General features: G+C 49.6%; 4 protein-coding genes across 4 annotated transcripts; 2 read left to right on the forward strand and 2 right to left on the reverse strand.

The window, feature by feature from the left end:
* Positions 1 to 2,453: 2,453 nt before the first annotated feature.
* Positions 2,454 to 3,517, reverse strand: tropG-1 (Short-chain dehydrogenase/reductase tropG; the record flags this gene model as incomplete). The annotated part of the gene is made up of 2 exons (XM_032037338.1): positions 2,454 to 2,553; positions 2,619 to 3,517. The coding sequence occupies 2 exons, from the start codon at positions 3,515 to 3,517 to the stop codon at positions 2,454 to 2,456; spliced, it is 999 nt and encodes a 332-aa protein (XP_031883802.1).
* Positions 3,518 to 4,362: 845 nt separating this feature from the next.
* CGGC5_v016732 (uncharacterized protein) lies at positions 4,363 to 5,907 on the forward strand (the record flags this gene model as incomplete). The annotated part of the gene is made up of 2 exons (XM_032037339.2): positions 4,363 to 4,391; positions 4,518 to 5,907. The coding sequence occupies 2 exons, from the start codon at positions 4,363 to 4,365 to the stop codon at positions 5,905 to 5,907; spliced, it is 1,419 nt and encodes a 472-aa protein (XP_031883966.2).
* Positions 5,908 to 7,700: 1,793 nt separating this feature from the next.
* cocE-7 (Cocaine esterase) lies at positions 7,701 to 9,737 on the reverse strand (the record flags this gene model as incomplete). Its single annotated transcript, XM_032037340.1, has 6 exons — positions 7,701 to 8,033; positions 8,088 to 8,456; positions 8,505 to 9,103; positions 9,153 to 9,259; positions 9,323 to 9,486; positions 9,537 to 9,737. The coding sequence occupies 6 exons, from the start codon at positions 9,735 to 9,737 to the stop codon at positions 7,701 to 7,703; spliced, it is 1,773 nt and encodes a 590-aa protein (XP_031883967.1).
* Positions 9,738 to 10,328: 591 nt separating this feature from the next.
* On the forward strand, positions 10,329 to 12,183 carry LSDX1-0 (Lignostilbene-alpha,beta-dioxygenase isozyme I; the record flags this gene model as incomplete). Its single annotated transcript, XM_032037341.1, has 7 exons — positions 10,329 to 10,529; positions 10,586 to 10,697; positions 10,775 to 11,046; positions 11,104 to 11,151; positions 11,198 to 11,332; positions 11,383 to 11,746; positions 11,804 to 12,183. The coding sequence occupies 7 exons, from the start codon at positions 10,329 to 10,331 to the stop codon at positions 12,181 to 12,183; spliced, it is 1,512 nt and encodes a 503-aa protein (XP_031883867.1).
* Between the last annotated feature and the right edge of the window lie 277 nt (positions 12,184 to 12,460).

The following is a 12,460-nucleotide window of genomic DNA, read 5'->3' on the forward strand; positions in this document are numbered from 1 at the left end:
GTCTTGCATATGAAGATGATTGATAATCAAATGGCATGATCATCCAAAGGCATGGACTTTGGTTCAGGGTTGGGTTGAAACCTGGTGACTTCCTTGCGCCGGATCAACTGACATTCTTTCCTACCACCAATTCTTGAAATCCAACTACTTTCCGGTTTAGATGTGCCTTCAATGGTAATGCGACCAAATTCTGTCGCTTCTAACAAGACAGAAATGACTGATAACCTAGCTATCTCTGATGATGGCAACTCGAATGGGACAGGCAGGCAACTCCTGAATGGAAGTGGGAAGACGACCCATCAAATCCATACAACTGGCCCTCGTGGAAAAAGAACGTGCAGCTTGCAATGATCTCTATTGCAGGCTTTACTTGGTGGGTGAAGCAATTTTTGGTAACAAACTTCCTTTCGCCAACTGAGTTTTCTAGTTCTGTTGGCACCTCGATTGTCAGCCCAGCTCGTTCACAGTTCATGGACGAATTTAATATCTCAGGCACGGCTGCCTTCCTGCCGCTTTCATTATATGTCCTTGCACTAGGACTTGGTCCCGTACTCGGCGGGCCCTTATCGGAATCGGCCGGTAGACAGGCTGTCCATATTATCGCCGTAGTCTTTGGCGGTCTTTTCGCCCTGGGCGCGGGATTCACAGAAACCTTTGCCGGGCTGTGCATACTCAGATTTTTGTCTGGGTTCTTCTACGGGCCTGTTTTGGCCGTAGGCTCTGGTGTCTTGAATGAAACGTACCTGCCTGTTGAGAGGGGGTTACCATCAACAATTTTTATCCTGAGTCCGTTTCTGGGACCTGGCCTCGGGTAAGACGCAGCAAAACTCGCGAACTTGAAGGGTGCTGACATAGGTCGAAGGCCAGTTCTGGGGTCCTTCATGGTTGACAGGAAAGGTTGGCGCTGGACACAGTATACCATCGTGTTCTTCTCTGTATTTTCGGCAATGTGGCTTTTTGTCGCTGGCGAGTCGTATCATCCCGTCTTACTACGACGCCGTCGAAAGCAACTCGGCCTCGATGAACCCGAACCGAGCCCCACCTCAACAATGATTCGGCAATTCCTCACTGTTAGTCTATTTCGACCCCTAAGGATGCTTTTCACAGAACCCATCGTGTCAATACTTTCCTTGTATGTGGCATGCATGTTCGGAACACTGTTTATGTTCTTCGGGGCTTTCTTCTACGTTTTCGGGGCGACACATAACTTCAGTCTCACAGACTCAGGTCTAGTCTTCTTGGCCATTGCATTCGGGTGTGTTCTTGGCTGTGTAACCTTGGTCCTCTGCGACCGATATCTCTACCAGCCTAAAGCTCGAAGCTTTCTGCCAGGCGAGATACCACCAGAGCTTCGACTTTACCCTGCTATGATGGGTTCTTTGGGTCTGCCTCTGAGCTTGTTTTGGTTTGGATGGACGGCTCGCTCAGATGTGCATGTTGCCGTACCGATCGTGGCAGTTGCAGTCTTTGGCTGGGGCAACATCTCATTGACCGTCAGCTCAATTCAATATCTTGGAGACACATATCATCGAACCAATGTCGCAAGTGCAGCGAGTGCTAATAGCCTGGCAAGGTATACCCTTGCTGCCGCCTTCCCGTTCTTTTCTCTCCAAAGTGAGTACTCACTTACTTCTTCATTCCCATTGAAGACCCCCCACTGATACATGTATCATGTAGTGTACCAAAGCCTCGGCATAGGTTGGGCCACGAGCCTTCTAGGATTCGTTGCACTCATTTTACTTCCCGGGCCATGGGCATTCTTCAAGTATGGCCAAAACATTCGCCGCCGAAGCAAGTATGAAACTGCCAATTATTAGAAAGCTTTTGCTGTCTGGGAGGACAACTGGGTCAAACAGCTGTCGTCCTGTTCAATAGCTTCATCCTTTCTTTCTATAATATGTAAAGTCCTGTGGATAATATTCTCTTCGTTATCGTCCCCGTCCCTGTTATCTCTATCTCTATCGCTCCTATTAGCGTCATTACTATTGCGATTGGCATTGTCATTGTCGCCGTTGCATTGTCGTTCTCGTTCTTGTTCTCCGTGTCGTCCTCATCGTTGTCTGTGCCCACCTCCCGCCGGGATAGCACGTCTATGTTAGAAAGTAACTTTGATTCACTTGATTCTTCCTTCCAATGTCTTTCAAAAAGGCTGCAGAAGTCCGAAATCTTTGGTCTTAAGACCAGCATGGCTCTGAAAGCGGCAGCCCTACACTCTGTATAAGTAATTTGCCGGAGATCACCAGGGGAATTATGCGACAAGAAAAGTTGATATTCCCACAGGTCGCCTTAAGATATCAGTTAAATACATTTGATGTTGTGAAGCCAGCAGAAGTCTTTGCTGCACGTGGTCAATACAAGCCTTTGTATCCCACCAAAACCTATGGCTGATATATTTCTAGAACCGGCATCCAGAGATAACGGTAACCCCCACTCCTCTGTCCCTCAGAAAAATGCTAGATGGAGTGCGTGCTCAACCCAAGCTCCGACAAAGTCTCGTCCCACAGACGGTTCATTTTCTTTTGACCAGCTTCAGTGTACATGAGCTTAGGATAACTGTGGTTGTGTTAATAAGACATGTGAGAAACTTCGGCGCGAAGTCTCGCGGAGCAGGGACTTACGGCCTGATGACAAAGTCGGTAAAGGAACCGTGTGACTCTTTTCCCAGGACCACTGCCGAATGAAGATACTGCCTGGCGCTATCAACTACTTCTCGCCCAATCACGCGATCCATAACGAACGGGACGATTTTCCAGACACCCGATGCCTCGCGGTTAAGACCGGTGCCTTTGGTAGCGCCGGGGTTGAGGTAGTTGATAGTGACCTCGTCTGCTGTGACGGTCTGCGATAGCTTGGCGATTCCCATGACCAAAAGCAATTTGGTCTTCCCGTAGTGCTGCATTCCGTTGTATCCCTCCTTGTTATCGAGTGCAACGAGGAGAGATCCAGATGTCTCCGGCAGTGCAGCCCAGTAGGACATGTCGGAGCCGACGACGGTCAAGCGATTGGGCCGACCTTGAGCCTTGGCCTTTAGGACCGGGACCATAAGGATGGCGAGAAGCATGGTGTTGATGTAGTTGACTTGGAGAGTCACTTCGCGGCCCTTGCCTTCGTTGCTCTTCTCGAACGTCATCTTGCCGACACCAGCATTGAGAATGAGAAAGTCGATCCGCTCAAGAGACTCGCAGCGGCGAGCGAAGCTTCGCACTGATGCATCGGATTCCATATCTAGCAGCCAGACTTGGATGTCGGCTGCAGGAAAGTGGCGTGCAAGTAGCTCCGCCGCGTTGTCGCCCTTCCTCTGTGAACGGACCGCCAGTATGAGGTGAGTAAGGCCTTTTTGAAGAAATTGTCGGGATGCTTCAAGGCCAATACCAGCATTGGAGCCAGTAACAATGCCCGTCTGGCCTTGAAGGTTGATCGCTTCTGGGATGGGGGGTACGGAGGCGAATACAGCTTTGCGGAAAGACGTCAAAAGGCTCGTCTCTGATGCGACTCGGTCTTGCATTTGCGCGGACATGACGACTATAATTCAAGAAGAACAAATAAAGACAATACAGCAACAGTTGTGTATTGGGATGAGAATTCTTGGTTGATGTGGAGAATGACGAAGTTTGCTGCTGGTGATGACGGTGATGGGGAGAATGTTGCTAATAAGATGTCTTCTTCTGAGACATCTTTCCACATGAGCGCTCACGCCCCTTTTATATTTTGCAATGCTTCTTTTGATAAATTTTCAAGGACACAAATAGATACCACCGGGAACTTTTCTCATCCATCTCGTTCGTCCCCGGCTTCAGAGCTCGAGATCGCTGAGCAATGTTCTGGCGACGATTCGGAACTTTTTCCCCTACGCTGATTCGTCAAAGTTAAGCTATGCAGATCCCAGAGTCCAGTGGACCTCTTTCGTCGTGAGACAGAACTTTTTTTTACAATGTCATTGGACAGGCTCTCAGTTAGTTCCTGTGGCGCTGACATGGGTGTTCATTCTGAAATTCGTTAGCTTGGATCCTTCGCTGCGCCCCATGCCAGGCATCCAAGCCTGTCAGCTATGGACGAATGGTGTCCTCTGGAAAAGTTCCCTGACGCACCTGAATCCCTTATCTCGCCCATGGCCTCTGTGACGGAGGCACGATCCGAGGCTGCGATACCCGCATGATCACGATGTCCGCACCGGCTTTAATGGCTGCAGGTCAGCGACCGTTGCTCCCAAGAATGCCCCAGTCAGATTCTCCAATGCGCCCAGCTTCGGCATGCGCCGCATTACCGATACAACACGATGCAAGAGAGTGGACGGCCGTGTACCCAATTATTGAGCGCATATACGTCAGGGAGCGTAGAAGCCTCAAGTATCTAATGAGAGCGATGGAGGAGGATTACAACTTCAAAGCCACGTAAGTTGCGCGTACACATGTTGCGGACACTGTCTTCTTCGAGGCCCTCGTCGGACGCCTGCGACCGTTGTGTTGCTCCTGGCATCGAAGAGACCCCATGTGAGCTGACAAGTGTCCAACAAAAAGAGTGCAAATGTACAAAAAACGCTTCACCAAATGGAGATTCCAGAAGAATGTTCGTCGGGACCGGCGAGGCAAGGATGTCGGTCCTCAATTGACGCGAGATTCTGGGCTGCCATCAACGGCACTGATCAAGGCTGCTACAGTCACGAGGACCCCTCGCATCCTTCATCTCAGTACCTCTGATGCGGCCCAACTAGCGTTTCTTTCGAGTATCAGAAACTGGACTGTTTCCTTTTTTGACAGGGCTGAACTTGGCACGGTGGGATATTCGCTGCCATCACCGCCGGGGTTGACAAGTCCATCGCCCAAATCGTCAATAAAGCCTCCGCCGCGCGATCTAAACAACCCCGAGCAGCTGAGCTTTGCTTTCAAACTTATACTGGGCCTTCTTGATCGCGATCAGGGTGTCTTGGCCGGTCGTCTAGCTCGCAAGGCGTTTCTCCAGGCAGAAACTCTACTTGACGCAGAAGGGCCCCTCTTCATTTGGAATACCCTCGAGATCTTCCACAATATCGCCCTCCTTCGCCAGGCAAATCTCGGCCACATACTTTTGCACCATCTCATAAGTCTTGCTGGCAGTAGACCGGTATCAAAGGTACTGCTTCGACTGCAAGACCTGCTGCAGGCATGGCAGCATGACGGCGTTCCTGTCCGGCCGGAAGCGCTCGAGCGAGCGTGGTCGATAAACGCGGATCTGACGTTCTCTCGCTTCGATCCTGATTACCTGTTGCTCTACTACCAGCTCGTCTGGGATTCGGATATTGTCAAACTTGATCCCGAGATCGCGCGTCATTCGGACAAATGGTTCGCCAAAATCCACGACAAGATCAACAAAACGTTTCTCCATGATGACGTCGACGTAGCAACTGGCAAGCTCTGGCCGAAGCATGAACTGACATTCAACGGCATTGGTATCCATGGCGATGGAACTTCACAGCCTGCTAACTTCAACCAATTGAAGCAAGAAAGTCTTACAGGGGTCACTCAGATGCTCGACGAGGTCCCCGCCGACTCGACAATGAGGGTGCGTGTCCTCTCAGCTTGGTTGAAGAGTCAAGTGCTTCAAGACGACGCCGCAATGCCGGTCCATCCCGGCATGGATATCCCACGCTTACAAGCCCGTATCATGGCTTATATCATCAGAATCATCATGGACTTCGAGACTCAAGGGAGGGAAGATGTAGACTCTGCAGCTGACAGGATGAGAACCATCTTGGCTCTCAGAGAGTATGGCCAAGGCCGACTGGGATCTCAGATTGTCTATGAGATGTGGCAACTTGAGGACTTGCTTGTCCGCGACGGTCGGGTCGAGGAAGCGGCAGAGCTGCGCGCAGAGTCATACAGACGCCTTGAAGAATTTCTGGCCGACATTCCAGAGGAACCCCACGGATAAAAGCTGGAAAAGTTCAAAATTGTCTTTAAAAAGCTTCTAAAGATCTCTGCTATTGGATTCTATATGAAGTGGTGGATTTAGGTTCTTATGAGGAGTCGTTCTCGAACCAGAGAGGTCTCATGTCTCGGCTTCAGGGAGCGTGGGGGCGTTTATATCATGGATTCGGAATCAAATGTATTGTTTTCATGAAAAACGGCTAGAACGTTACAAACACGAGACTTGGTCTAAGAGCTACGCGTAGAGATAAATCAAACAAAATACTTCTAGACTGTACGAGCAACTGGTATTCCGTTCTGCATGATCCGTTCCATTCAGTACTCCAGCGCCTTAAACCTGTGACCTGGCAGGTAAGTTCTTTTCATGTTGAATTTTCACTTTCACAAGTCCTTGGAAGTTCTTCAATACTACTTGTATCTCGCTTCACCATACCACTTGACCTTGATACAAACTTATTTGTACGCAAACACAATCTTGTTGAGGGTTTTGCCGTGTGTAACGGTTCTTCCTCGCCTAGTGGTCAACCCAAGCTCTGGGCCCGCATCGACGGGCACGCTTGAAAGCAGTAGAGCTTTCCCATGATGTCGCACAATTCTGAGTTGTGAAAGTTTCAATGAGATTTGCGGGAGTTGGTTGTGCATGCATGCATGTGAGTCATTTGTTGGAGAAAGGGGCGATTTGGAGTTCAACTTGCGAGACGCAGCCCAGATATCAACGTGACTCTGGCCTCCCATCGTTGAGAGAACTCCCCTCACCTTTGACATTATCGGGCTGTTTAGCTAGAATTAATAAGCGGGGAATGCTGGTTGCGCCAAACCTCTTTGTTTGGCGAGTTTATTTGGTTGGCTTCGTTGAAGCATCTTGCATCACAGCTACATGTCGAAATTCAATTGGCCTCTGGGTCACACTGCATCCCTTAGTTATGATAAACCGGATCAGCTCCGTTCTCAGGGGTCTTTTATTGCATCCAATAGTCTAGTGTTCCTCTGCGCAATAAAGGTGTTAAATTCCACCCGTCTTCAATCGGAATCCCAATTCAACCTACGGTATTTGACCCAAAGAATGAATGACACAGTTGATGCCATCGCGACGTAAAGCCTAAGTTCATAGGTTTACATGATACATAAAACTGAAGGTGACATGATAGAGGAACTATGTATTGAATCTTGTAGTTTAGGGTAGACAAATCCCGCTCTTATGGAATACGCGCGACTGTGTTTCTTGCATAGGGGCCTACTGCTTTTCGCGTTGATGACGCTCTACTGAACAAAGTAGTCCTGAAATACGCCGTGTTGCTATTGATTTCTCAGCCTCGTCACAGTCTGGCCATATGACGGAAGCCCCCACTGGCGTGGATTTATATCACCCTATCTGTATTGGCAGAGCTGAGTGCTACTCTTGACAGCGCTATGGTAAACGCTTGGAATGCGTCTGACGTTATCTAAGCCCTATTTCCCTAGTACAGCTGCTGCAGCAGGTCGCTATTACCGAGGGACTGAGGGAGATGGAATTTTTCCATTAGTTATTGAGTAAATCAAGATTGAGGCATCTTTTCATTGGTGCTATAGGTTTTTCATATCCTGATAGGAATAAAAACTATCGAGAGTTTGGGATCATACATGTTTTGATGGCAAATCTCGTCCGATTATCTGAATCTTTGCTTGGTAGGTTTAAAATGTCACTTTGTAGGCCCCTCGATGCCTCATAGTTGCCACTTCCATAGACGAAAGCTTCTGCGACTTGTGACAGCTTAACCAAACCATTCATGTCTCCCCATAACGTCTTTGTATTTAAGATCAAACGTTCGGAATGAACGGCACAGCAACATACGAGTCATACATTCCTCCAAAATGAATGTGGTGCTTGCCCTTGTTTATGCCAAAGATAGTGCTCTTCTGGAGATTTGGAATCTCCCAGTACGCATCCTTGCTCCCGCGCACGCGTAGCATGAGCCCCTCCCCCTCATAGAGCTTGAGCCCAATCGGCCAGATTCCAATCTCGACGGGAACGATCTCACCCGGCTGGACTTTTTCAATCTTCTCGTGAGGGTGGTAGGGCATAATGGAATCCTGTTTCGACCGATCCACGGCTCGGTGGGACACGCGAAGTAGGCCGTGAGGTCCGGTGCTCTGTAATCGAAGTCAGTAGCCGTGAAGCGCTTGAAGTGAAAAGCGATGACTAACCTTAATAACATTGGTGCTGACTACATCATCGTGAGTGCTGTCGTTCCGTGGGATTGCGGACCATGGAATGTTGATATGGTCGAGCCCTCTTCCCGACTTACTGACCTTTCTCAGACTGAGATAGATGTCCATATCGTCTGTGTCATCACAGGAAAGCCACAGCTTGGCCTTAGAGAATCCCATCAAAGTGGTTGTAGTGTTGAAGGTATAGACAAGCTCTACTGCAGAGCTGCGATCGTCCGACTGGTACGACGTGATACCGCTTGCTGGAGGGTGGTAGAGAGATAGGTTATCCTTTGTTAAATAGAGCTTCTTATACTCAGTCTTTGCGTGTGGATAACTTCCCATGGGGAAATGTTCAATGGGTTGCTATCTCTGTTAGCGTTGTTATCAGAGTAAAAGCTCAGGTACACTCACCGGTCCAAAACGATCTCCGCAAGTCAAGATAGATACGCGAACGGGGTCCGTCTTTTCCCAATCGTTCTCAACCCCCTTGAGATATCGATCGAAGAAGTCTTGCAGCTCATCGGTCATATCCTTTCGATAAATATCAAACCACTCCTGGGTAGCATGGATCCGTAGCCACTTCTTCTTACTTTTAGCTTTCCGGAAGCCCTGGATTGTGCCATAACCGTGGATTCCCGAGCTATAGCTAGTAACAGCATAGATTGGGATCGTGATTTTCTCCGTCTTGATCACCTTGTCCTCCCAGTAGGGGTTTATTAAAGGCCACTTCTGTGCTGCTGCGAAGATATCTTCTCGCTTACTTCGGCCGCGAATCGTCCCGTTATATACCAGGTTGAGGAACGTCGCGTCAGCAATACCACCTCTACAGGCGACTTCGCGATACTTATCCGTGAAGCCCTCCCACGGTGCGATAGCTTTAAGGGCGGGGGGCGCCACCACCGCAGTACTCCATTGCACTGCCGCGAGCCAGGAGTTGCCCTGCATGCCGATGGAGCCAGAGCACCAAGACAGGGCGGCAACGTGTTCAACAATCTCAGCAGCGTCTCGTCCTTGGAAGACGTTAGGAAGGTCTGTGCGGAGGGATCAGAGGTGCCTCACCAGCCGCCATTCCCTCAATATAGAGGTCTCCCTCAGAATCCCAAGATCCACGAATATCGACATTAACAACGGCGTAACCTCGAGAAACCCACTCTGCCGGGTCAACGCTGGACATGAACAGTTAACCCTTATTCACGCATTCCGCGTAGAGGGGTAGAGGATGGACTCACGACTCAAACTTTTCCAGGCCGGAAAGCATCTCTTCTTGTACCCCGACTCTGTACGGTAGAAGCTCGTAGTTGAGAAACCCGTTACCTCCTTTGCCGTAAGGACTCAGAGCAAGAAGAGCAGGAACCTTCTCCACCGTGTTCGGGCGACAGATATCGTAGTAAATCTAGACCGTTAGCTCCCCTCCTCTTGATATCCTGCTCATGGCGGACGGACCTTGACGCCATCCGAGTGTCTCATCTCTTCATTAACCTCGTATATGAGCTCGCTAGGAAGGGGTCGGCTCCGAAGGGTTTTTTGCCAGCCCTTAGGCAGGAGCTCTTTCTTCTTCTCCTTGAAGGAGTATGGGAAGCAGTTCTCCTCATTCTCCGGGCGGATCGTATCGCAGAACGGAACGTCGCAACCTTCAATGATCATGTTGAATACCTTCAGTAAATCTGTCCAGAGTGATTTTTCATAATACTACCTGGGGGAATTGGTAGCTACTTCTACCCCAAAGCTTTGCGACGGCCCTCTGTCTAAGAACATGACGGTCGCAGGTAATTACCCGAAAGCCGGTCAGCGGAATCGAGACAAGCGCTCGGAGTCTTCTCCGTGCCCGGGGGCAGTCCATCCAATCGCGTGGTGACGCACTTCATGTGTATCGAACTCTACGTCCGTGGCACGGAAGCCAGATCCTCAACGGAGAGGATATTTGCATCCCGTTCCGTCTCAAGTCGTTCGGCAGGACGGGATTTCGAAGTGTCCGCCTGGCCCCCCGCAAGACTGTGATCGGATGAGTCTTCAGATGATACTGCACAGACAAGCTCTGCTTCTAAAAGGTGGCCACATGTCGATGAGTAGTTGGTAATGAAAGGGCGTTGCTGAAATACTCACACTGCTGAGAGTTACACACCAAAGCGTCTTTCTTATCATCCGTCAACCCTCATACGTCAACTCGACTGGATCGACATGCATCATTTAAAGCCCTCACAGTGGCAAGAGCTCCCTTCAAAAGTATGGCCTGGAATGGACAAGGCAAGCTGGCCGCCCTGCAACACCAACTTCGATAACGCCGGCCCTGCCCTCGCAGGCTTCAACAGGCCAACCCGCTACGAGGGAAAGGTCAGCAATCTCGAAGTGTACGGAACAGTCCCTCCGTCGATTTCGGGCACGTTTTATCGTATCATGCCTGAGCCTTATCACGTTCCCTTTGTCAAAAACGATATTGTAGGTTTGCCCGTACCAGTCCTTATTTGTATCAAATGCTAAACTGGTCTCTAAAGTGGCTCAATGGTGACGGTGCAATCTCCTCTTTTCGCATCAAAAACGGCAATGTCGATTTTAAGCAGCGATTCGTTAAGACTGAAAAGTTTCGAGTTGAGACCAATGAGAATCGTGCGCTCATCGGTAAAGCAATCACAGCACCAGAGTTTTCCAAAACCTTGAGCAAATCGTACTAACAAAGACGTCAGGCAAGTACCGCAATCCTTTCACTGACCTGGTCGAGTTCGCCGACCGCACGACGGCCAACACGACGGCGTTCCCCTTCAAAGGCGTCATCCTTGCGTTGAAAGAAGAAAGTCAGCCTTATGCCGTTGATCCTCGCACCCTCGAAACAATTGGCAGGTGGGACTTTGACGGGCAGTTGGAAAGCGAGACTTTTACTGCGCATCCGAAGTATGACGTCAAGACGAGAGAGGTCCTGTCTTTCGGCTACGAGGGGAAGGGAATTGGAACCAGGGATGTATTTTAAATGTCGATTGATGAACACGGCAAATTTAACGAAAAGGTGTGGTTTCAGGCGCCATTCTGCGGATTCCAGCACGAGATGGCTTTTACTGATAACTGGGTGAGTATATGTTAGCCGTGTAGTTGTACTGGTTAATTCTTTCTAGGTCATCTTTCCACTTGTTCCCATGGAATGCTTCATGGACAAGCTCAAACAGGGAGGCAACCACTGGACATGGACCGATCGACCGCACTACATAGGGCTTCTCCCACGAAGAGGAGCCAAGTCCTCGGATATCAAGGTTTGGAACGATTTCTCCTTCATCTGGCACAAATCTTTAACGTGGCATAGTGGTTCCAAGGGCCGAACCTGTTCACCGGCCACGTCGCTAACGCGTGGGAGGAGAATGGGCAAGTCCACCTTCACGTGTCTATTGTCAGGGGCAACGGGTTCGGATTCTTCCCAGACCAGAACGGCGAGGCTCCCGCCTTTGATCTGGAAGTGCTTGCGCCTCATGTCTGCGAATTCGTTCTGGATCCTCACTCCACGAAGCTGGTGTACCAATCACCAACGGAAGTCGTGACAGCCGGGCCAAACGAATTCCCGCGCATCGACGATCGCGTTTTTGGCAAGAAGCACCGCTTCATATACGGGAACATGATTGACATGAGCCCTGGAGTGACGGACTGGGAGTACTCTACACCCCTGGCTGGCGGTACGTTTTCAAAAGTTTCAAGCCATGCCAGAGTCATTACACTAACAGCTCGATAAGATGGCATCGGCCACATGAACGTTCTCTACAAATACGACCTCGTAACCGGTGCTACGCAGAAATACATCAGAGGGCCTCGCCACTTCTTCCAGGAGCCTCAGTTCGTCCCCCGACATCCAGGGGCCGCGGAGGGTGACGGTTTCCTGATTGCGTTGGTCAACAACTTTAACGAGATGACCAGTGAGCTTGTCATTATTGACTGCGACGACTTTGAGAAGCATGCTGCTATTGCAAAGCTTCCCGTCAGGTTGAGGCCTGGGTTTCATGGCAACTGGGTTGATGACACGGATATTGACGGTCGGCCAAACACAGTAGCTGAGTTTGCTATTCCTCATCGCAGGGATGAAAACAATGAGACGAATGAGACGGATGGACAATGATGCTAGAGCTGGAATCTCTGGTCTTGTACGAGTGTTTTGGGAGGAGGTGAATAGGATACTCACAGGGAGAATCTTATGGCTCAACTGTTTGCGTAATGTATGTCAAATCGGTAGCTCAGTATCTATGCAACTCTTGCTCATGAAGTCTAGTGTAAATGCTCAGGATTCAACCGTATCTCGTTGCTACCAACATCTTTCAAGGCATAAATGCTGTATTCTGTTCAGTTTCATGATACACTCATACAAAAACAGGAATATGGCCGTCTAAGCCATCCTA

This window comes from Colletotrichum fructicola (assembly GCF_000319635.2).
Source record: "Colletotrichum fructicola Nara gc5 chromosome Unknown KSG_Nara_v1_contig11, whole genome shotgun sequence".
Lineage (NCBI taxonomy): Eukaryota > Fungi > Ascomycota > Sordariomycetes > Glomerellales > Glomerellaceae > Colletotrichum > Colletotrichum fructicola.